At 38.1% G+C, this 27,100-nt stretch overlaps 1 protein-coding gene across 1 annotated transcript; it reads right to left on the bottom strand.

Annotated features, from left to right (window-relative positions):
* Nucleotides 1–25: 25 nt before the first annotated feature.
* On the bottom strand, nucleotides 26–27,093 carry LOC137283493 (transmembrane protein 104-like). The gene is made up of 10 exons (XM_067815021.1): nucleotides 26,945–27,093; nucleotides 21,144–21,265; nucleotides 17,497–17,575; nucleotides 16,468–16,531; nucleotides 13,022–13,062; nucleotides 12,582–12,612; nucleotides 8,589–8,688; nucleotides 7,382–7,490; nucleotides 6,702–6,795; nucleotides 26–6,558 (listed from the first exon to the last, which is right to left on the bottom strand). Exons 1-10 carry the CDS (start codon nucleotides 26,987–26,989, stop codon nucleotides 5,807–5,809), a joined length of 1,437 nt encoding a protein of 478 aa, XP_067671122.1. The 5' UTR covers nucleotides 26,990–27,093; the 3' UTR covers nucleotides 26–5,806.
* Between the last annotated feature and the right edge of the window lie 7 nt (nucleotides 27,094–27,100).

Raw genomic sequence — 27,100 nt, 5'->3', positions numbered from 1 at the left:
TAACACCAACTATAGACAGAAAGTCTTCGTTGTAAAATGTTTAATTTCCTTTCAAAGCTCATTATTTCACGCAGACTGTATTTATGAACATGCAAAAATTACTTCATGAAAATTAGAAAAAAGTGCTTCATGTTACATTAATAATATCTGTAGAATTAGCACATCATGTAAAAATATTCAATATCTGAAAAAAATTACCATACTAGATTATGTCACATTTCTCTGCTACTGAGTAGGTACATCAGAAGGATATATCAGTGCAAGTCCTGTAATTAATCTGGTGCAAAGTGTGAATTTTGCTATGGTGATAGTTTTAAATTTACCCTCCCTTCACTAATCCACCAGTTGCACTGATCAGGACGGTCCAACCTTAAACTAACTGCAACATGTTGGACTATTGCCTATATCATTACACAATGCCATTTAGAAAGTGGTCAAATGTAACATATGTTATATTTGGGGTTACATTTTCTTGGGAAAGTACTAATTCTAGGACTTTTTAGTTGAGTCCCATCCAGGATTCGAACCCACACCCTCAGAGTCAGGCACCTAATCGCCAGCACACAAAGTCAGCTGCCTAACCCAGTCAGAAACCACATCGTGTTTGAATATATTGTTTATATCATTTCAAAAGGAGAGTTATTACCCCTCACAACTAAAAGATTGCCCAATAATGACAGGCTCAAATGGTATTAGTTTCACCATTGCAAGTGCCTGTACATGATTAACAAAGCAGGGAGCACTAACACCATGAGCAAAAAGGGATATGTGGGAATCTTTGGAGGACAAGTGTATGTTCTGGAGTCCTGCTGCTTCAGGGCAACATATAACACCACATGACCTCTACCTTGACCTTCATCTCAAACCTCACCTGTTTGGTATCAGTTATTGCTGCCAGTCAAGGCTTTCAGAGGATGAAGAGCAGGGACAAACAGGCCGGACCATGGCTTGTCAAAGTGTTTTGAAGTGAAAAGGAGATTAAAGGAAAAATATGAGCACAATTTCAATTCTGAACAATTTTCTGTATGAGTAAAGCATTCACATTATCTTGGGACTAATTGTGACTCAATATTCGAGCTGTTCTTCCCTTTGCATTCTTCTGAACATGTTGATTTCACTGAGGTCTTCCACTATTACCAAGATGATGAGAGTTTATTGTTTACATATGGAGAAAACTTACAGAAGAAACAAAATATATACCTATATATTTCATAAATGGACAAAACAAAATGAAACAAGCAAACACAAAATGAGCACAAACACATTCTCATGTAATAAAACATCACCTGATGAAGAACGTACATGTAAATAAATATCAAACCGAAATCTGAACATGGTAAGAACAAGAGAATGGATGAGATCTCAAAAAATGCCACATACACAACAAGCCTTGCTAACATCACCATGCCCAGTACTGGTCAGCTACTCGTCTGCCTTTGAGGTAGACAACTACGAAATCCTACAAGAACTAAACATTACCCTGGTAATTAACTATTGTGAGGTAGACAACAATCACTATAATCTGTTTGATCTTGTGTTACAACGATGAATTGCTCACTAACAAAATCTAATAATATCAACAAAGCCCATGTACTTGATATACCCATGGTGATAATTTTTATGCCCCGCAACCAACCTTTGCACATAGACATGGTGGTGTATTAGTGCCTTTTGGTAGTTTGGGTATTCTTAATAAAATATTTTTTCGCATTTCCATGGCAACAAGTGTGACTTCGACTGAAATTGGAGGTAATGCGGGGGATATTGATGACTGTGTCTTCTTGTTATCTTAACTCTTGACTCTGGAATAAAATTGTCACTTTTTGCTCTTACGATGGGAGACCACTTACTGGTAGAAGAAAGGCCAGGTGTGTGAATTGCTCATGTCAAACTGAAGTTTCAATACTAGTACACCCTCTTGTTAATTACCTGGCTGTTCTACTAGAAAGTGGTCCACCCTTGTAAGAAATTGAAAGTGATAGCAAGATAATGATTGTTTGTTAACACTTCTATTTAGGTGTCCTAAAATTATGATACAAATGATCAGAGGGCAAAATTTGGCTTTGTTGCTGTTATTAGATTTTGTGTAAGCAATTCATTGGTCTAAAATGAAATTTAACTCAAATGGACGAAAATAGTTTAGCTGTGAATTTGCCTCAGCAGTGACTTCATACAGATATATCTATTAAATATATATTGAATATACAGAGTAGTTTGGTTATATGGAACTCAGATGTCAGGTGCTTAAACACTCTTGGGCACAGTTCTATTACATGGATGTAAATACCTTCAGCTTGCACATTCTAGTCTAGCTCTCTTATGTAAATGTAAAACTCTAGCAGATATCTCAAAGACTTTTCAAAACATACTACGAGTGCTTGGAATTGAAAGACTGAAAACAAGCATTTAGGATATTAACAGCACTGAGACAGAATGACAGGGCTGAATCAGACGAATACATCTGGAAAATAATCAGGTACCCTCCTCTGTTTTAAAATAATCCTAGGCTTTGGAGATATCTTCACATAACATTGACATTACTTTGATATGTATTAAACATAATACAGGTACCTGATCTGAAAGACATTTAACACTCAGAAGTGGCGGATGTTGTTGAACGGACAGTCAGTCTGTTGCCATTAAATACTTACAAATGTGTCACTACATGAGTAAAAGAGGTAGTTGAATCAGTTTCATCGAAAAGTAATTGTTTTTGTTGCATTCTCTTCAAAGGGAAACATTGTTGACAGTGCTTAATTATTTTCTCATGACAGAGATGGCAATTTTCTTCCTTGGATTTAAATGCACAGTCAATCGATTCTGGACCCAGCTGAAGGCCTGCGACCCACAGCTGATTTTCAGCTGAAATCACTTTCACCTTTTGCCATCCCTGAGGTTATTTCATGTGATTTCATAATGCAAATATTACATAAATAAGAGCATATATATATAATATTCATCTGTTGATAACAATAAACGCGTAAATATTTAGGAACAGTAATAATGTTGAGGAAGAAAGGTCTAAGAGGAGATATGAAAGAAGAAACAGTTCGCCAAGATTTCTTATTTTCAAGTTACTGATCTCATAGTAGGCAAGCGGCAGTCAGAGGAGCTGTTTTTCAAGATGCTGGGAGACATGATTACACTTGGAAGATCTCAATATATTCCTGGCATTCCACTCATAATTTGCTCTTTGCTAACATTTAAAAGGGGCCTGGTACTAGAATCATGAGAGATGATATAAGTTTTACTGAACAGGATTTTATGAGACATAGCACAATGACATGAAGTCCATAGTCAGCTGTTTGTCAAGCATCACATCCTGATTCTGCACCTTAACAGAATCAACAAAGAAAGCATCACTTGTAGCGAGTAAATAGTGATGACAATAATGTCCATTTGTGTTGCGCCGTATACAATAGTGTATAAGCTAAACTGCAGCAGTTGCACGGGTCACTCATAAATATTTCCTGAAAAGATGGGTCTTCAATGACGATTTGAATGAGTCAAGGGAGGGTGCTGTTTTGATGGCTATGGAAAACTGTTCCGCAATGAAGGAGCACCATAAGCTGAATGATCTGTGATCATACGTCTTGAGATGGACAGGGCGTGATGTTAGTAGGAACTGCTGGTGTGACACCTCAACTGTTGTGGTGGTGTGTACACTGAGATGAGTTAAGAGCGGTTCTGGACATTGTCCTGGCTTGGATGGGCAATCAATGAAGAGACTTTACGACAGGGGTTATATGAAATCATTTAGATGTTAGGAATACGATGCAGACTGCGAATTTCTGGAGTTTTATTAAGTCTGCAGAGGTGAGTCCAAACAGAATACTGTTTGTATAATCCGGTCTAGATAGAACAAGAGACTTGACAAGGATATGGTCTGCATCTGTTCTCAGGTGGAAGAAGCAGATTCTTGAGAGATAGTTGATTTGAGCATCAAGTCTATTATCCTATCTATCAAGAGCATCCTCATCTATGAATACTTCAAGACCTTTCACAGATGGGGATAGGACGATCTCTGCATCAGCTATTTTCTCAGTTGTGATTTTGACCAGATGATGTTTTTTGGCAACAAGCATAGCATGTGTATTATCACTGTTCATTTTGAGCATCATAGGTAACATCCAGGACTTGATGGACTTTGTGCAGATAGCAGTCTTCTCCAGAGAATGATGAATCTGATTCAACGGAAAAGAGTCTACTAACTGGGTATTGTCTGCAAATGAATGGTACCGTATATTACCATGTCAACCCCATAGATAAGCTGATCCCTTAACTTGACACTAAAATAAGTATCAAAATGGTACGTTTCATGCATACGCTGATCGGTCGTGGTCAACTCACACCATGAGACATCTGGCAGTCTTGGATGTAAGACGTAAGTACGTTTGTGGTCAACTTAGTGTCCTACTTGTGAGATATGTTGCTTAACGTAAACTGCCTTGTTGGATTCTACATTTGGGACCAATGACAATAAATGGTGTTAAGTTTCTGCTCTTTGTATTTCAACCATTCTGTCATTTGAGAAACCATCATACATCTAGGTATCATTAGCGTTTTCACTGACTTCAAACTTGTCAGCAATATTGCATAGACATCGAGCATATAACAGTACTGTCCATGAGACAGAGACTTAAGGGACGCACGCCAAGGTCAACCTTGTAGGCAGATCGCTTTTAAATCAGTTGCTAGGAAAGCATCCAACCCCTGCTAGTGCATTGTAAGTGATGTCTAGATCACATTGCAGAGCTTAACTGCTTTTGCAAAAATGGAATCTTTGAGCATAAGTCTGAGCAGTGTTACTCTTAGTGCTATCGTTCGTCCATGATCCACAGCATTAAGGTGTCATTCCTGACTCTGGTCAATGCAGTTTCTTATCCGTGTCAATCCTTTCATCATCAGTCATATGGAAACATATCTACCTTTAATAACAAAATGGGATTCCATTTATCCTCACCAAGGATGTTTTTCATGTGAAAGTTTAACTTCATGAACAGACTGTTACTTCAAGGACAAGTCTTTCAATTCCAGATGCTTATGAGACGAGTGGAATCTTTAACTGTACTAAATACAGAAAACTGGAGACTGTTCTATACGTCATGACAATGTTATTCAATCAGTCCTTTTCAGCTATAACAAGAGCATGTGTGGAAGCCAAGGGCACCTGTCATTAGAGAGGACAGGACAGACATTCTGCAACAACAGATATGATGGTCCTGGATACAGAACTGCAGTTTTCGTATTCAATCTGATCATCTCCTCCTCTCAGAATGGGGCTACTTCAGGCAAAACAGACCAGTCACATCCATTGTCAGTATCAACAATGTTCAAATGGGGTTATTAATTTCAAACGTGTTCTTCGTCTTAATGCACTTGTCTAAAGCCTAAGTCTAGTAAAACATCTGTTTGACCAAATAATCTCAGAGTAATAGCACATAAAAAAATCTCCACTGAGATTGATGCAAAGAGTCAAGTTCAGGCTAGTAGACTCAAGGTTTGAGACAGACTGGTCAGTCTAAAAAATTACAGTATTACTGTGTGACCTTTGTTCCCATAAAACAGATATGAACACCCTTTCCTCACAAACATGAATAAGCGGAAACGTGAAAGTGCTCCATAATTACCTAACATGATGTCCATTTGTATTAAATGTTATGATGTTACATAACACATGAACCGCGAAATTGAACTCTCAACCTGATCCTTGTACAAATAAGGGAGAGAACTCTGCACAGGAGCCTAACACTAGTGTTCCAGTTACTCCCCTTTCTTGCACAGTGAAGGAGAACCTGTAACCAGGTCACTTTCTAGTAATAACATGGTTGACTGTGACAAAGCTGACACATACAACTGACCAGGCAAGTATGAGTATAATCCAGCCAACATGGCTGAATGGAGATCGGTGATAGTTTTGATGTTCTGTCACAACTGGATCTTTTCTGGCAAAATACACCAACAGTGCTGGTATCACATACTGTATTCCTGCCCCTGCGTATGAACCTGTTATACCAACAAGGATCTCTACTTCATTGGTTACCATGGCAACAATGGTTGGTGGAACAACTGCCAAAATTGGAAACAGATTCCGTACACACTTTGAGTAGTCCTTGTCTGGTATAAGAAACAGCGTCTGAAGGTTATTGCGTAGTGTAATTGCTATGATAGGAAAGTTCGTGCTGAGAGTAAACACTGGAAATAAAGCAAGAAAATATTGGAAAAACTGGATACTCGTGACAGCATTGTTACCACACTCATCTGGAAGGAAGTTGAGCGTGTAAAGATCCTTTATAGACTTGAAGGTGTAGATCCCAGTAAACGATAACAATGCATAGAAAGCCAGAATAAGAACATAGTCTGCTGCCAAGACCTTGAACAATTTGGACTTGTCTTTTATAGGTGTTATGAGAGATGGCAGTGAGTGATGGCACATGAAGGAGTACACACACACACCAAACAGGTTCGGCACTCCTGCTATGTTTGCCATCACTGGTTGACCTTGACCTTTATGTTGAGCCAACTGCATCACAGCAAGAACTATCATGATTCCGAACGCTGGAAGAAAACAAAACATACAGTTAATCAGATAAAGCAGGGATTTGAGTGTTACGCAACTGTGAATTGTTTTTTTATCAATGTTTTTGTACAAACTGACTTGTTGTTCAGATGCCTTGACCTTTATGTGTATCAATACTGACCTAGCCATCTTGCTGTGCCAGTGATAACTTGAAGGATCATTGTCTTCTGGACATTGAAGAATACAAATGGTCCTAAAGTCAGGATGAAAAATGCCTGAAAGAACAAAGAAGAACACAATCTAAATCCACAGTGTAAGCTGACAGTATCTGTAAAATATGTATAAATGTTGGTTAGTTGTAAAATGCCATATTCAGTGGTATTCCAGCTTGGAGAAGTCAGTCTCTTTGTAATATAGGTATTACAGTTACTGGTCGAGAGCAACAGTCAATCTGGGTATACCATAGAGACAACCATGGGATAGAGTCTGACCACCAGATCTGTTTGGTGCTCTTGTATAACCAGAATGGGTTCTTTGAGGAACCTGGTTTGAGACTGGAACTACTACTGATTATAAACATCTTGTGTGAGTTGGGTAGTACACATGGTTTTCATTGCTTTTATGGACAGGTTGACCAGAATTGGGCACTACACACTGCACTCCTCTTCCACCCAGATATCTCATTTATCAACTCAATGAAAAACTTCAGCAAATTGGCATGGTTACAATAAAGCATAAGGAAGCACTGAATTGTATATATTTGTTTTTTCTGTTGTTCCAACTGGTAAGGACAGAAAAGAGGTAAAAATAAGCCTTTTAAACTTCCTATAAACTATACAGAGGCTCTAGGTTTGTGCTCACCACAAAGATCCTGTATGCGTCCATACGAGTGAGTGATGAGGTGCTCCAGCATGGTTCACTGTCAGACAAACTTTCATTGCAGTTTGTCTTGTTCAGTGGCCTCCAGGTGCTACAACACATGAGTCACTTAAGTGAAGACCATCAAGGAATAGATGAGACATATAAGCTACATAGGTGGTCTTATCCTGCTGTCGATGTACTGCCACAGTTATCACCCAGTCAATTATCTTGTCTGAGGAATGTAGCTCCTCACAGTGAATTGAGGCCACAGTGACAGCTGGGTATACATGTTGATACTAGCCCCAATGGGTCTCCCTCGGTGACCTAAACACTGTAAGTTACACCACCCTAAACCCAATGCATACATACCACCAAGCTGACTTTGATTTGATCTCCATACTGTACCTGTGAGAGACTTGTAACCAAAGAGTTACTCCCACTTAGACTGGGGCACCATGTTGGTGCTCACCAGACAGTGTCCCTGAGAGACTTGGAATCAAAGAGTTACTCCCACTTAGACCGGGGCACCATGTTGGTGCTCACCAGACAGTGTCCCTGAGAGACTTGGAACCAAAGAGTTACTCCCACTTAGACTGGGGCACCATGTTGGTGCTCACCAGACAGTGTCCCTGAGAGACTTGTAACCAAAGAGTTACTCCCACTTAGACTGGGGCACCATGTTGGTGCTCACCAGACAGTGTCCCGGAGAGACTTGGAACCAAAGAGTTACTCCCACTTAGACTGGGGCACCATGTTGGTGCTCACCAGACAGTGTCCCTGAGAGACTTGGAACCAAGAGTTACTCCCACTTAGACTGGGGCACCATGTTGGTGCTCACCAGACAGTGTCCCTGAGAGACTTGGAACCAAGAGTTACTCCCACTTAGACTGGGGCACCATGTTGGTGCTCACCAGACAGTGTCCCGGAGAGACTTGTAACCAAAGAGTTACTCCCACTTAGACCGGGGCACCATGTTGGTGCTCATCCGACAGTGTCCCTGAGAGACTTGTAACCAAAGAGTTACTCCCACTTAGACCGGGGCACCATGTTGGTGCTCATCCGACAGTGTCCCTGAGAGACTTGTAACCAAAGAGTTACTCCCACTTAGACCGGGGCACCATGTTGGTGCTCACCAGACAGTGTCCCTGAGAGACTTGTAACCAAAGAGTTACTCCCACTTAGACCGGGGCACCATGTTGGTACTCACCAGACAGTGTCCCGGAGAGACTTGGGTACGGCAGCAACGTAGATGGACATATCTCCATACAGGTAGATGACTATACACAGATAGAACAGCTTCTCTCCAACTGTAACAATCAGGGAATGGGCACTGTTGAAAATTGTTTTTACCTATATTCTAACAATATAATAGCAGGAACACCAGATAATGGCTTCACACATTGTACCCAAGGACTGACAAGTGAATGCTTTAACCGCTAAACTACCCTGCTACCCCTTCAACTGTAAGTTTAACCAGAGACCATATAATAGAGGGACGGCCCTCAAGCCAATGCGCGAAACCATCACCGCTACGGCTTGTACTGCGCAGCCTATCCGGAAGCTGCGAGGAACGTGTGTTCACTTCAGTCATAGATTTTACGTATTTTCATTACAAAGGTAAGATTTAGTTTTTCTCATTTATTCTCATGTACATACATATATTTGTAAGAGTGCATCTGAGGTTTTTAGTGGTGCTAAAGCGTATACATGTCTTTGCATTTGATGAATGCTGTCATGTGTGATCGTTGTTCTGTGAGGACAATGGCGGCGGTGCAAAATCGGCGAAAGTCCCGATTTTGATTTTCAATAACAACTACTAATTTTCAAGAACAGTCCTTAGTTACCGGGTTGTACTAAGCAGATTAGATAAAGTTTGGTTTAGTGGTATTTATAGATCTGTGGAGGACGTATAATTCCTTATTTTGACTCCTGCAATACGACGAGATGTGAATGTTTTCTGAAATATTTACTCCACAACACTTGATTTCTGCACGCTTTCACCATAACAGATTACTACTAGCATTTTTAAAATAAGTATGTGAACATGTACGGCGAATTCCTCTTTTGCTTGGTACTAAATTTGTATGGCTATGATCGGTATTTTATTTTTTATGATTTTTTACGTAAACCCGCATTTGCATCATGTACTGAACATTTCAGATACCATGTAGCAGACGACACAACATTAATTTTGTTTGTTAATATGACCCGAATATATGTTTAATCCATTCTTCAAAAGTCTCATGCACTTATGGGTTGTAAATAATTGTACATATTTCCATTTTTGTTCATTGTGATGATTATGCTTGTAGCAAATATCCTTATTTTTCATGAAATAATATATTTTTCTGTTTTTATCATTTTTCTTCTTAATGAAGTTTAATTATGATTTAAATTCCCATATTCAACTTTATACTTATACCATTACACCAATCATAGCATAAACTTATTATGTTGTCTTGTAGATGCCCAGGAAAAAGAAAGTTCAATGAACAGGTCTTGATGATTGCAGGTAAGGAATAATGGAAGTAATATATTCAAAATGGTGTCTCTGTAAACTAAGGGTGCACACCAAAGAAATCATTTTATTGAATGAAAAATTGTTGATAAAAAGTTGATAATTTGTAGTTATTGGTATTTATCTATTCTCTAGGTATTTGTATTATCCGCTATCTGCAGAAAAAGTTTGAAATATCAAAACGTTTATATAGTCAAGAATTAATATTGCTTCTTTTCTTATGTAAGGAAATATACAGTGTTAATTAAGTGCAATATTCACATCTTGAGAGTAAGTAAACAGATCTTGTTTGAAAGAGCATTGACATCCAGCTATCACATAATTTCAACAAGTATTTAGAGCACTGAATTCATGTTATTTTTTCTTTAATATCAAAATTGTTCATCTCCTTTTTCAGTTCAATAGATGCACTGTGTGACAAACAGTGGAAGTCATTCTTCATTAACCTCACTGATGAACGCACAGACACCCCATGCCAGCAGGATCAGACAGATTATTATGGCTGTTCTGCCATGAATTCTGCGGTTTATCAAAAACTGGGCGAAGATGTGAATAAGTCTGTGATGGCTGCTGACTTTTTCTATACAGGTGTGCATACTCTAAATAAAATCTTCCTGTATGCACATCTGATGATATATGATCCAAAGTACCTCTCGAGTGCTTGATAATGAGCTTCAATGGCAAAACCCATTGAACACATAGTGTAACTTTATTGTCACAATAACTATGAAATAAATAAAGAAATTGACTATCCAGATAACTTGGTTTTGTCTTCAACTATAAAATCATTTGTGACATGGAAATCTCTACTAAGGGCTTTTACAATTTGAATCAGATCATGACCAAGTATTGAACCTGATTGTGATGCATCCATCATAGGGTTGCAAATACACTATCTTTCATTCATCCATCATTTGAACATCACTTTCAAGAGGCAAGACCTTTGAACTGTGTTTTTCATCAGGTTTGAAACTGTGTGGTTTGATGGTTATTCTCTTAAAGATATCCCTGGACGAAGTTGTGTACAGATTTGATATTTTTCATTTACAATATCATGTTTTAATATTTTTAAAAATTAGTATATTCTTTAGTGTTAGTCTCAATTTCAAACAATTGACATTCATATTTGTTTTTAATGAAAGCTTGAAAGAATATTATCTAAATAGTTGTATTTAGCAATACATATACATACATATACATTTATTGTTCTTTTATAAGACATATAACAAAACATCACAATCACACCTGCACAGTCCCAGTCAGTTGCAATTCCGGTATTTTCGGAAAGGTATGTGACAAATTTTTCATGGTAAGTGTGATGATAAAATTAAACTTATGAACCCTATGAAAATAATTAATTTCATCGGGTGGGGTGTTTGTGGGGATGCTTCACGACCTTTATATCATGACAAGTTCAAGTTCTCAAGTCATTGTTTCATTCCCTCTCAATCTACTGTGAAAGAAACGGTCAAATGGTCACAAAATCAACTATACGCGGTTACTGTATGTAATGTTGTACATTGACGTTTGTGAAAATGGTCCTCGTGGCTTTAGTAGTTCTGAATAGCTTTCCTTTGCAAAAAAAACCCCATGTTATAATGTGCGTAGGTCGCCGAACGGCTCCGAAAGCATTATCACTGCCAGCCCCAAAATGGCATTAAAAAAACATTACTGCAACGTTCGTGGATAACGTGAAGTCATGTTTCGTTGGGACTATCAGATTCATGAAGTTACGCAAATTAATATGAAATCAAAATCAGAGACTAATAGAGTCATTTAGTGAATCACCAACCAGTGGCAACGGATACTTTAAAAAAATCTAGAGGTTATGTGATGAAATTCAGCGAACATCGGGGATATTGACAACAGTACTGTTACACGACAGGCCTAAAACGGCACGGATTTCGCGAACGATACACATTTTCAGCGATTTTGTAAGTTGACATGTGTGACAGTTGAAAAGTTGACATCTTGTGAGAGACAAGATAGAGATTACGATTATTGTAATCAGTTTATTGGAGCTGTTCATGTAATCTTTGACTGTCAGTCGCAGTCGGTGAAATCCAGCTAAGGAATTAACTCTCGGTCCAGATATTACGCAATATTGTTTACGTGGTTACCAGAGTGCTCATTTGCGAATGTCTGCGCATGTGCTCCGGTAACCGGAAGTTAGCAGCAGGGTGTCGATGTGTATCAGTTACGTGCCAGACCGTAGCGCTGATGTTTAATGATAAACTGTTGGAGAGGGCCGTCCCTCTATTATATGGTCTCTGGTTTAACACAGGCTTGTAGGGATGCTCCAAGTTAATAGTTCATGTTACTCAGGTATACCTTGTATGTTGAATTATGAGGTGAAAGAAGTATAGCACTTTTCTCCAAAAAGCTTAATTCTAGCTATTTGTTTGTGCTTTACTGAAACAGCATTTGGCAGCTGCCTCTCCAACAGAGGGAGATAACTTAGGCAGTGTCTCACACATTCATCAATGATGAAAACTTTCATATGAAAAACATCCTTGGTGAGGATAAATGGACTCATATTTTGTTATTAAAGATAGATAAGTTTCAGTGTGACTGATGACCGAGTGATCTACTAACAGATGCTTTTTCCACTGGATCACATGTCAGTGTACAAAGGATGGTAATCAACTATCACGGAATGAAATGTTATGCTGTTTCACTTACCACTGTTGAAAAACATTTTTGCCATTTTGCCCTGAAATAGTTAAAAAAATACTATTATTATGAACAGATTTCAACACATAAACATTCTTTTTAAAGAACTAACTCATCCTTCAACACTTCTTAATCATGTTCTTCCAGAACATCTTTAACAAAAACCATAACTATCAAAAGAGGACTGAGCTAAAATGGTGAGGTTGAGAACCATTCTTTGCTGTCATTTTCTTAACACCTACTCCTAGCCTCACGTATACATCTAGTCTAACATGAATATATGTTATGCATACATAACTCCCCAAAACAATATGCATTAACAGATATAGCCATGATTTAGGTGTAACAGATGTGCATGAGTCAGATGCACTCACTTGTTGCTGTATCGAACAGCACAACAAACCCATAAAACTTGTATACTTTATGATGTAAATGAGAAGTATATTCACCATTTCTATCCTTTCAGATATATCAAACAACTTGTCCACATCTGCAATAAGACAGAGGTATAAATGTCTCAACAACAAGTCTGAAAATATTATGCTGACAAGAAAATGTACTGTAGCAACAGTGACAAATATACTGAACATCAAAAGAAAGTATGTTTTTTGTCAAGTTACATGAACGGTTACTTTCATGAGATTTCGTTGTTACGATATTTTGCATTTCTTTTGCTGTTCATTACATAAAGATACTAAACAGTGGAAGGTCCATCCAGATTACTGATAACCACATTAGTTACTCGTACTTTACCATGACTTGAATTAATACTGCATATTTATAATGACACTATCTGCCTCTGACTTGCATGTTTTCTTTTCATATAAACTATACATTCTTTTGGGAAATGACTTCAAATTAGACAATTCAAGGAGAAAAAAACTACTGCAATAGTACGCTGCAATAGACTATCACTATTGCAATAGTTGTTTCCCCTCAATAATCACCCCTAGTATGTAATGTTGTGACATTTTCTGGTGGAAGTGAGTGGTATGTCTCACAGACCACATAAAGAAGCACAGTACATGTGTGTACCCATACTGAACAGCCTGATACTGGTACACATGCAGACTGAAGTACATAAAGGATAACAATACACAAACCTCACACAGCTTCACTCATCATTACATGGTAATACTGACTGAATCAACAAGTAAGACCTTTTAGAAAAGAAACAAATGTTTTTGTTAAATTTCAGCTTGACTTGAGTGGGTTATGAATCATTGATGATTTGTGCCTTAGGCAGCATTAAATACACTATTATTACATGGTGTTTTGAAATGGTTACCTGACTGTGAGACCTTTGTAAATTCCATATTTGCTTTTTACAGCCATATTCCATTTAAGGTCACAGTCATTTGTACAACCAGTGTAGTGTGTCAAATGACAGATTTGATGCAGTGTATGGTTCAAACACCCTGGCAAATCTGCCTACATGGTTTCGTATGCCTTGGCTAATGACCAATCAGATTCCCACAAATATACCTCAAGGTAAAAGAGGGCAGTATTGATAGTATATGGTTAAGTTTGGGTAGCATATGAAGCAGAATTGGTTGCATATGAAGCAGCATTGCTAGTAAGTGGATCAATATTGGTAGTACATGTATATTCATGAGTGAGTGACTTTGGTTTTACACCACTTTTAGCAATATTCCAGCAATATCGCAGCAGGTGACACCAGAAATGGGCTCATACATTGTACCCATGGGGAGAATTGAACCTGAGTCTTAGTGAATGCTTTATCAGCTGAGCTACAGTAGCATATAAATGGTATTGGTAGTATATGAAGTCGCAATGGTATAACACAGAGCAGTATTGTGTATTGCAGGGAACAGAAGTGGTAGTAAATGAAACTAAAAATACTTTAGGGTGCAACTTCCTTATTATACAAGGTCACTTCTTCAGGTGAAGAAGAGACTAGGAACTGTCAGGACAGAGCAGTGTTGGTAGTATATGGGGTAGCAATGGTTATATGCAGCAGTACTGGTAGTATATGGTGTAGAAATGATAGTATAGGGAAGTAATGATAGAAATTTGAGTAGAAATGGTAGTACATGGAGTAGCAATGGTAGTATAGGCATCAATTTTGGTAGTCAATGGTTGTACCTGAGGTAGTAATGGTAGTTTATGCAGCAGTTTAGGTCATGAATGGTGGTATTTGGGATAGTAATGGTAGTATATGCAGCAGTTTTATAGTATATGCAGCAGTACTGGAAGCATATGCAGCAGTTTTATGGTATATGCAGCAGTACTGGCAGCATATGCAGCAGTTTTATGGTATATGCAGCAGTACTGGCAGCATATGCAGCAGTTTTATAACATATGCAGCAGTACTGGCAGCATATGCAGCAGGTTTATAACAAATGCTGCAGTACTGGCAGCATATGCAGCAGTTTTATAGTAAATACAGCAGTACTGGCAGCATATGCAGCAGTTTTATAACATATGCAGCAGTACTGGCAGCATATGCAGCAGTTTTATAGTAAATACAGCAGTACTGGCAGCATATGCAGCAGTTTTATAACAAATGCAGCAGTACTGGCAGCATATGCAGCAGTTTTATAGTAAATACAGCAGTACTGGCAGCATATGCAGCAGTTTTGGTAGTAATGGTAGTATATGGGGTAGTAATGGCAGCATATGCAGCAGTTTTATAACAAATGCAGCAGTACTGGCAGCATATGCAGCAGTTTTATAGTAAATACAGCAGTACTGGCAGCATATGCAGCAGTTTTATAACATATGCAGCAGTACTGGCAGCATATGCAGCAGTTTCATAGTAAATGCAGCAGTACTGGCAGCATATGCAGCAGTTTTGGTAGTAAATGGTAGTATATGGGGTAGTAATGGCAGCATACGTAGCAGTTTTGGTAGTATATGCAGTAGTCCTGGTATAACATTTGAACAATATTGATATTACACTGGGCAGTACTGGCATTACACAGAGAAAGACCCTGTTCCACAAAGCGAATGCGAAGCTAAGATGGTCATAACTCCCATACTTTAACACAGACTTTCGATAGTCACACTGCTATGATCGGGTGTGGAGCAGAACCCTGCACTGGAAGTACACGGAACATAAAAATCAGTCTGGTAGCAGTATGGTAGTGTGTGTTACAGCATTAGTTTCTAGTGTGTATTTATGCTCTGTTGTACTGTTATGTCCTAGTCATACAGTGTATTGGTTTAGACAGACAGACAGACAGACAGACAGACAGACAGACAGACAGATTTGCCTAGTCCTATGTAACAAGCAAGCATAATGTCAGTCAAACCTCACAAACCACTACACCTTGGGGGACCTGAAAACAATGTACAGGTACCAAAGGTGTTTTACATTCCATTACCACTCGCATATTTAAAGAAAAGTTAATCTTTTATAAGATGACAAGATGGCAGCCTCCATGTAACCCACCTTTGCCATGTGCTCTAAAATTAGACCCTTGGAGCATCGAACATACATTTCTTTTCAAATAGTGTACATGTACCAAAGGCACTGGAGCTCATCTACCTATAAATGTTTACTTAAATTTGTAGCCACTGAAGTAAAAATTTATGATGGTGTAAAGTTTTGTTATCAGAGAGGGCATATTAATTTAACAGTAACTTTTGATTTTGGTAACATGGTAACAGACATTCATGTATATATATATATATATATATGTATTACCTTAGTAGCGAAAATAGAGACCACATAGGGCCTGATCGGTGTGGAGTGTATCTGGGTTGCGCGGATCGCAAGGCTGTGTACTCATCAGACAAAGATACTGTTCCTACTATAAATTCCACTTGAGGGGTCCCTTATTTCTTGTGCTTAGTACATTTTAAAGAAAACAGTTACACTGTTTGACTATAACGTAATCTTTCACCTTTGCCCATGAGACATTTTACAAACCTATTCTCCTATCTTGCAACAGGGGAACTTCTTCCTTGATGTCTGCTGGTTCTTCCTGAGAATTCTGGAACATGACAGAGCTGCTGTTGACTGGAGTCAAACAATAAAGCTTTGTCCTCACATGAATAGTCAATTCGGGTATTTGATCATATTTCTTTCAAGAAAAAAAGTAGTTTTCACTCTGTCCCACAAAATAGGCCTTTTATCTGACAGTGTCCAGAAGATGTGACCCTCCAAGTCTGCACAGGAGGCACATCAAGTACACAGTAAGATTCATGTCAGGTGCAGCACCCTTACTGTGCCCCTTTTCACAAGAATGGCTTCAGCAAGTGAATGAGTTTAGTTATAAACTGCTCTCAGCAATATTCCAGCTACATGGCAGCAGTCTGTACATAAACAAGTGAGTGAGTGAGTGAGTTTAGTTTTACGCCGCACTCAGCAATATTATAGCTATATGGCGGCGGTCTGTAAATAATCGAGTCTGGACCAGACAATCCAGTGATCAACAACATGAGCATCGATCTGCGCAATTGGGAACCGATGACATGTGTCAACCAAGTCAACGAGTCTGACCACCCGATCCCGTTAGTCGCCTCTTACGACAAGCATAGTCACCTTTTATGGTAAGCATGGGTTGCTGAAGGCCTATTCTACCGCGGGACCTTCACGGGTTGTACATAAACAAGTCTAGACCAGACAGTCCAGTGATCAACAGCATGATCATCTCTCTGTGCAACTGGGAACAGATAATGTGTCAACCAAGTCAAAGCTTGACAACCTGATTCTGTTAGTTGCCTTGTAAGACAAGAATGGGTTACTGAGGATCCATTCTACCTGGATATTCACGGATGAAGAGAGGCTTGTTAGATTTGAATATTATGATCTGTGTTGGTCTGTGGTAAACTAAGGATCTTATATGAGTCACGATTTATGGACACGACCTTGTCATGTGCGTGTCATGTGTGTGTCATGTGTATGTCATGTGTGATGTTTTGTAGAATGTCCATGGCATGAATGACTTAAGTTTACCTTAGAGGATTTTCGTTCAAGTCGAAGGACTGCATTTGCGACAGCCATAACTTCAGTCACTATGGTAACAGTAATATAACTGAAAAGTGAAATAACAGCATTACCACACATGTGCTGAAATGGAAAACAAAAAGGACAGACACATTGGATCTAATGATAGATATAACATCAGCTTACAACCATCAACAAGGGGTGAGAATTGAGTGAACGGTTGATTGAATGGCTGATTCAGTGGTAGAGCAAGTGGCTGATTGAGTGAATTCCCAAAACTGTAATTCATCACATTTTGATAAGAAATATGTAGGACATGATTAATCTAATTTGAAGTACCATCGGGTCTGTTAATTCCGTGTGTCTGGTAATTCTGCTCAGCTGCCATACCGTAATTTCATATTGAAGGCAAACATCATCTGCTACAACATTTACTCAAGAAATCAGGGACATTTCTACAAGGGACTGGCTTTTATTCACTTAAGGTAAGTAAAGAAATGCAAGCAGTTCCTGTTTGCTAGTTTTATGAAAATTTGCTTTCTTCAGACTTTTAAGTCTTTTTCTTCATTATTCATGATTGGATTTAATATGAAACACTCTTCCTTAGACTGATGAAGTGATTTTTTAAAACAATCTGGCCTTTATACACTTCCATACTTCCGGTCTCTCGCTGGATGTTATGTTAATCAGATGCTGCACTGAATTACTGGAAAGCAAGCGATGTCGTCCATAAGGTCAACTGTATGTCATAATGCAACGTTTAGACTAAGAATCTCATAGCCGTCAATAAAACTTATATTGCTAGGTAAATATGATGCATACCAGCATGTTCACTTACATAAACCACAAGAGATGTTAATTGCTATGTTCCGATCGATGTGCTTAGGTCTGCAGAATTACCAGACAGCACTGTATACATACAATGTAATTATTTCAGTTTATTTCAGCACACATCTGTTGAGCGTAGATATTTATCATTTACGCTCTACTTAGATACCTTAGAGTAATAAAAAATGGTTATTTGCATTCAGATTTAATTATACATTCATACACACCAAAGAGCAAGATTTGTAACTGTGTGAATGATAAATCAACAACAAATACTAAACATGGCATCTTCTCGAGCCAGCTCCAGTGTTGGGGATATCATGTTCATGTTATGCACTGTTTCTCCAAAGCCAATAAATCGAACCAGCTAATGCATCCTACAATGACATATATTGGTGGTTACCAGTGTCCATACCATGGACCAACTGTATGGACTGCAGTGATAAATTTATCTTGATAAATAGACTGAAACACTGAGATATCTTGACGAGGAGTGCAACAGTATCCTAACCTTGACAATAATGACTGTAACAATATCCTAGTCTTAATAATGGCTGTAAACAACATCCTAGTCTTAATAAGGACTGTAACAATATCCTAGTCTTAATAAAGACTGTAATGATATCCTAGTCTTAATAAGGACTGTAACAACATCCTAGTCTTAATAAGGACTGTAAACAATATCCTAGTCTTAATAAGGGCTGTAAACAATATCCTAGTCTTAATAAGGACTGTAATGACATCCTAGTCTTAATAAGGGCTGTAACAACATCCTAGTCTTAATAAGGACTGTAACAACACCCTAGTCTTAATAAGGGCTGTAACAACATCCTAGTCTTAATAAGGGCTGTAACAACATCCTAGTCTTAATAAGGACTATAACAATATCCTAGTCTTAATAAGGGCTGTAACAACATCCTAGTCTTAATAAGGACTGTAACAATATCCTAGTCTTAATAAGGACTGTAACAATATCCTAGTCTTAATAAGGACCGTAACAACATCCTAGTCATAATAAGGATTGTAACAACATCCTAGTCTTAATAAGGGCTGTAAGCAATATCCTAGTCTTGATAAGGGCTGTAAACAATATCCCAGTCTTAATAAGGGCTGTAAACAATATCCTAGTCTTAATAAGGGCTGCAACAACATCCTAGTCTTAATAAGGGCTGTAAACAATATCCCAGTCTTAATAAGGGCTGTAAACAATATCCTAGTCTTAATAAGGGCTGTAACAACATCCTAATCTTAATAAGGGCTGTAACAACACCCTAGTCTTAATAAGGGCTGTAAAAACATCCTAGTCTTAATAAGGACTGTAACAACATCCTAGTCTTAATAAGGACTGTAACAATATCCTAGTCTTATTAAGTGAGTGAGTGAGTTTAGTTTTACGTCACACTCAGCATTATTCAAGCTATATGGTGACAGTTTGTAAATAATCTGGACCAGACAATTCAGTGATCAACAACATGAGCATTGATCTGCGCAATTGGGAACCGAAGACATGGGTCAACAAAGTCAGTGAGCCTGACCACCCGATCCCGTTAGTTGCCTCTTACGACAAGCATAGTCGACTTTTATGGCAAGCCAGTGTCTATCCTAGGAAGCGTGATTGCGTGATTGCGTGATTCGTTTTCTAATTAAGACGATAGCATCACTTGAAGTTGACGACAAATGAATGCGAAATCCTTATTTACAACCATCGTGTTAATTTGGCGTGAATAATGCCATGCAAAAGAATGAAAATAACTAACTTGCACAAAATACCACTGAGAAAGCAACAGTGTCCACCATGTCTCCCCAGACCGATACGTCTGTTAAGGAGATGTGTGAATCGAAAGGCAAGCAAAACCCTGAGACTGACCCCGGTCCCTCAGACCCTAAAAAACCCCCCAAACCAAGTGTTCTTCAGAAAAAAATGGTTGCAAGAATGGCCATGGCTCTCTCAAAATGAGCTTGGTGCTATGATATGTGACTATTGTACCCAAAATGAAATGAGCAATAGTTTCACTGGTGTTGGTTGCAATAACTCTTGTACATCACACTATTTTGAAAGACAGTAATACAGGTATTCCCCCCTACATTTTCCAAATCCCACCCCCCTCCTTTCTTTGTAAGGGGGTGACAAATCCCCCCTAGATTTTCAGTTCTAGAATAGACACTGCAAGCATGGGTTGCTGTAGGCCTATTCTATAGTCTTAATAATGACTGTAACAACATACTAGTCTTAATAACAACATTAACAATAGTTTTATCTTGATAATAAGGACTGTAAGAATATATCATAGTCTTAATAAGGACTGTAGCAATACCGTTACTTTGATGTAAGGACTGTAACAATATCTTAATCTTAAAAAGGACAATAACAATATCCTTGTCTGAATAAGAACTTCAACAATATGCTTCTCTTGTTAATAACGACTGTTACAATATCCTTTTCATGGTAAGAAGTGATAAAGTTTGTTATTTTGAGTATCAGGATTGCAACAACACCTTAATCTTGATGATATAATAAAGTTTACCATTCCATAAAAGTAGGAGATATTGGATGTACAAGTTGATAAAATGCAAATGATGAAGCCAAGGAGAAAAAAGAAGATGAAGAGAAATTATGGACAAATGTGACAATATATTCCATTCTTCTGGAAATGTTTCATCTGTATGGATATATTTTCTTTTTTCTCAAATGCACTGGCATAGGCAAGAGGCACGTTCACAAAATGGAATAGTTTGACATGAAAATTGGGGTCTTGTCAGATGTTTCAGCAAAAATTCTGTGTTGACAACAAACAGGGGTTTGGGTTCCGGGTCTGTCATGGTCTTACCTAAAGAAAGCCAGTAGTACTACCAGGATGAGGCTGACAAGCCATCCAGCCTCCTGGAAGGCTGCAGGCATGGTGAGGGCACCAGTTCCCACTATCAAGTTGAATATGTACACCAGGCCCACCTGAAAGTCAAAACAACAAGTCAGCCTTTATGTAAGGATCCAGTGTGTCAATGACATTCTCCTCATGGCCATACAGCAACATAATTACTCAGAGTTGTCAGTTTCTTCCAAGCTATTATGAGATATTTCCACAGAGGAAAATTATGGACTTTTCAATATCTCTGAAAATATTGGAACATGTTCAAATAGCTGATAAGCCTACTTTCTAACACTTGCCAGTCATGGACTACTAGCACGAAATGAGAAAAATTGGTTTTGAAGTTCATCTGAAAACTGAACTTAAGAGTAAATCAGTCGCCTGAGAATAAGAATAAAGTTTACTGTAAGTCTGACCATCCTTAGTTGAGCAGAGAAGTAGATAACCTGATTGAATTGCACAAATTGCACAAAATATTTAACCAAATATTTGTTAATTGTATAAAATATGTTTCAATTGCCCAAGCGAAAAAAACCCCATCAACCACACACACAGATCGCCCCACTCCCAAAATACATTTCAGAAGTACTGCGTCTGTTCAAATATCAGTATTGTGTGAACAGGTAAGGGTAAATATGTTTGACATGCACTTGGCCTGTGCAGACATAAACATCAAATTGCATATTTTACATTATCATTAATATGTCTAGTAGGTTTCAGATATAAATAAACGTTTGCATTTTTCATTTTCATTTAATAGGATGCACCATGTGCATGAGAAAATCCAATCCAAAACTGCATATTAACTATATTAATGGTCAAAGAAGCTTTTTCAGCTCATGCATGTGTATAAATTTACATACTGTTTATTAGAAATGCACATCATTGTTGACACTTTATGTCACACTGTGCAGCACCCAATAGATATAAAACAAATTCACCTGAAGTGACATGCTAATTTACAAAAAACGCTTAAACAATGGTGTAAAGTACACAACAAAAAATAACTGGACGGGATTCAACCCCAAAACAAACTTTTTACTTATGCTATAATCCCAAACATAACATATGGCACATCCGATCAAAATATATGAAACGGATTATATAATCAAAATAAAATGGATAACTCCTTGAAACACCTACCATACTCCTACTCTTTACCATGATTATTAAAAGGAATTGTTTTCTTCTGATAAATAAGACTACAAATGAATTGATGCCTAAAACTGCTGCATATTAAAAATTCTGGGCCTGGATTTTCGAAGCACTCTTAGCGCTGTGACAGCTTTGAAAATCTAAGCCCTGTTCCATACGGCAAAGAGTAAAGTGAGCAAGTCAGTTCAGTTTTACGCCACCTGCAGCAATACGTCAGCAATATCATAGCAGGGGACACCAGAAATGGGCTTCATACATTGTACCCATGTGGAGAATCGAACCTCATTGGGAGACTTTTGCACGAAGAGCAAATGCTCTAACCACCAGACTACCCCACTGCCTGGGAACAGTAAAGAGTTAAAATGAACGCAATATGATATGTTTCACAAAAATAGTTAATCTTGATCACCATCATTATCATCAGCCTGCATCAAGTCAGTAATTCTAGAACTTTACAGAATATCAGAATGGAAAGCACAAAGCTGACACATCAGTTCAGCTGATTTTTACTAATGCACACTGACATCCTAGTTTAAATGTTTCAGTAAAAACATAATTACATTCAGATAAAACAAAACCTACAAGCCTGAATGATCACCTGGCAACAGTTTGAATACATAACAAAGAAAAATATTAACGACGAACTAATCAATTATGTATATGCTGGCACAAACTGGGAACCAGCATTCAGTTGCCTGGTAGTTCTATTTTGTCCTTTTCTATATCATGTGTCATTATTCATTGGACATTTATTTATTTTAAGAATAAATGCATGCTGATACAGGTGGACAGTTATGATACCAGTACAAATGTATATGAAATAAGGATCATCTGACTGCCCAAGATGGTCTAGACTTCTGACGGAGGGTCTAAACTTACATCTAGGTAACCTGATGACCTGGTAAAAAGTTTAGATATTCCATTCATCTGGGTAAATTCACCACATCTTGGTGTCTAGTCTGGTTAAATGCTTTTTGTGCTGGTAACATTTTGAAGTTACCTGCCCTGAATTCTGGTTGGGCTTTTGGCTTATTTCATACAGTCATGATACATAATAACATAAATGTCCCTGGAATTTTGGTGTAATTTTTATGCTGACACAACTAAATGTAATGAGGAAAGATAATTTTTAATAAAATAAAATAAAGACAAATGATTGACAGTATTTATACATATTTAATTATCATATGATCTTGCAAAACAATGGACAAGGTATTGGTTTTCAGAATTCATAGGTAAAAAGCATGATAGCAGAGCCCATATCTCTCTGTACAAGTGCCTAAGTACTTTTGTGTCATTTTAAGCAATATTCAAACAATATCAGGACAGGGTGACTTCAGAAATGGACTTAATTGTACTCATTTAGGAAATAGAACCAGATTTTCAGCCAAACATGAGAAGGATTTAACCACTAGGCTACCTTAGCCAATCCAATACAAGAACAGGCCTTGGGGCTAACTGGAAACAGATCACATCAGTCTGTTTGTATATTAATAACAGTAATGTTGGACAATATTCAACTGCTTCATCATACAAAGGTGATTGTCAAGATACTGGTCACACTCATTGCTGTGACCATCAATGGTGAAACAATCACTCTGATTGTAGTGACCATCAATGGTGAAACAGTCACACTCACTAATTGTTGTAGACCTTTCAGCAGTGAAACAGTCACACTGATTCTTGTGATTATCAATGGTGAAACAGTCACATTGATTGTTGTGACCATTAACAGTGAAAGTCACATTGATGGTTCTGATCATCAATGGTGCAAGTCACACTGAATGTTGTGACCATTAACGGCGAAAGTCAGACTGAATGTTGTGACCATCAACAGTGACCTTTCAGCAGTGAAACAGTCCCACTGATTCTTGTGATTATCAATGGTGAAACAGTCCCACTGATTGCTTTGACCATCAATGGTGACACACACAATTCAGCCAAAGGCAGACATGAGTGAGTGAGTGACAGAGTTATGTTTTACGCTGCACTCAGCAATATTCCAGCTATACGGCAGCAGTTCGTAAATATTCGAGTCTGGACCTGACAATCCAGTGATCAACAGCATGAGCATTGATCTGCGCAATTGGGAACCAATGACATGAGTCAACTAAGTCAGTGAGCCTGACCACACGATCCCGTTAGTAGCCTCTTACGACTCAGACATGAGTCACTCAGACCGTGACAAGCATTATAAAGGAACCTTCCTGTGCTGTCATTCCCTGTACTATGTATGTTTCCCTTATTTCCTGCTACCACTGTGCATCCCCCATTAAAGACACCAACTTGTACACATAACAACATCATGGTTTCCTACACAACTATTCCCAGTGATAGGTATAATGTTGTTGGGTACAGAGTACACTGACTGGGACCATGCTGACAATTTACTAACTATTCCTGATTCTGAGATATACTGAAATTGAATTTTGGAAAGTTATGTGTGAAATGGTTAGCAGATTGCACAAACTCACTCAGACACTGCCTTTAGAAGTGACAATGATCAGTTTGCTACTACTGTCGTTTTGAAACTTTTAGTAGGTGTCAGAGAATGGACACAATTAAAAGCTGCATTTGTTTTAGATAGATTATCATATGTTAACATGTTCTTTTCGCAAACAAATGTAGCAAATCCACTGAAGGCCAGTCTAACAGTGACCCACCAAACTGTTCCAAACAAAACATACATTTGGATGTATATTGAAGCATTAAGAAGACTGCAACTGTTTCTCTTGTTCACTGACAAAAACTGTTTCTCTTGTTCACCATAACAAGTCATGTAATTTAGCATGAGATCAGGAGTCATTAGTCAAAATAGATATGGACTTCATCCACCATTGTTTTAGCACTAGACGATTGTAAAACATTTGACTGTAAACTGATTTTCTTAAATCATTACAGCAAGAAATTAAGTTTTCAGAGGACAATAAATTAAGGAAGAAAAAAAAGCATTTATTCTGTAATATACAGTTGTTCTGCACCTCAGTTAATGCAGGATGTACTTCTTTTTTGTCATTTTTGTTTGCATAGGATGCATATCGAATCAGGTAGTCAGACTCACTGACTTGGTTGACATGTCACTGTATCCCAAATGCATCGACCGATACTCATGGTGTTAATCACTGGATTGTCTGGTCCAAACTCTTTTATTTACAGATTGCTGCCATATAGCTGGAATATTGCTGAGTGCCGTGTTAACCAACAATCAAACCAACTACACCAATACAATGCATGAAATGTGTCTGCCAAATCTCTTACATAATGATTAAACTGGAATCAGATTTGAACAATTCATAACTGTGGATAAGTAATCAGTAGATCTATGCTGGAAAGTTGAGCTGTACATTGTACATGGAGCTCTACACGGACTACTGGCTAGCAACCAGTTATCACCATTTTTATGCATTTTTCTAACGATTTGCTCCATTATTTCTTCAGAATGAAATAAAATTTATGATAGATCAGCCATTCACCAATGTTTTCTGCTTGTTTATAGTTGTCAATCGTGTTTCTCTGAAACATGGTCAACAGGAAGCGTGGTAGTGTAGTTTGTACTTTCCCTACGACTAAAAAGCGCAATTATCACCATTTCTGAAGTTTTTATGTTATTCACCTAATTTGACATAAACTTGGTAATAAAACTATTGTGTTTCAAACCTTGACATATTGAAGAAATTTCATAATTGGAAATTGGCTTAAAAAAAAGAAGTTTAAAAGAACAAAACTCGCTCTCATTGTGAATGTTGACGGATGCTGATAAGCTGATGGGAATATGGAGATGTCACCGCTGTGTTGAACTTATCAAACTTGACATTCTGCGTAGTTGTTTGCAATTTTGGCAATGTTTGTTTTCTCGGGGAAAAATGTAAAGATAAAGGTGGATATTGACAGTTAAATTTTGTCAGTATAGTCTCCATGGTACATGTCAAGTCCATAAAACCAGAGACCATATAATAGATCTATTATATGGTCTCTGATAAAACCAAGATGGAAATTTGGGTCAATTTAAAGTAAAGTGATTGACTGTTGGCATTATGGGTATGTTCGGATAAATTAAAATCTGCACTTTTGGTGGACTGAATTGTCAAGTCATAGATTCACAACACAGCCAGGATGATTTTATGAAATTTCATGTCAACACACTAATGGTCACGTGACATACCTCGACGTGTTTGGGTCTCTTAATCTTATTCAGAGGGATTCATATTTGTAATGTCTCTAACGTAAAATACGCACAGTAATTTCAACTCTTGTAACCTATCGTTTTTTTGGATGTGTCAATATGTGAAATACTACGGAAGTACAAGTAAAGCTGTCTGCGCAAGCGCTACAGCCAGGTGTTGGCGACAATTGGTACGCGGCGATAACTGGTCGCTAGCCAGTACAATTCTACAGTCCTCTTATGAACACGACTGGCAAGCCTAGCCCACAAAATGTAACAATCAAGTCCTACTTATTATTAAAGTGTGCTTCTTTACTGACAAGTGCCCTTCTAAATATGGCTATCCATGCCAGTATGTCTAAGTGAGAAAGTTTCAAAGTTACACTAGCTTGATCCTGTCGGTGTGATACATGTATTTCATATTACCCAAAAGAGTTTAACTCACCACTGTCCCATATTGAGCCCCCGTTTCTGTCCCTCGCTCTGCCATATTCAAGTCAGATAGCTATAGCAGCGCTTTACGCTCACATTTTCAGTGTGGTTCGCTGCCTTGCATTGAACCTAGCCTCCTGTCATCCTTCACTCCCTATTCGTCACATGA

Source organism: Haliotis asinina, chromosome 5 (genome assembly GCF_037392515.1).
Source record: "Haliotis asinina isolate JCU_RB_2024 chromosome 5, JCU_Hal_asi_v2, whole genome shotgun sequence".
Classification (NCBI taxonomy): domain Eukaryota; kingdom Metazoa; phylum Mollusca; class Gastropoda; order Lepetellida; family Haliotidae; genus Haliotis; species Haliotis asinina.
Note: the sequence above shows the minus strand (reverse complement) of the source record. Positions and strands in the feature narration are given on the sequence as shown.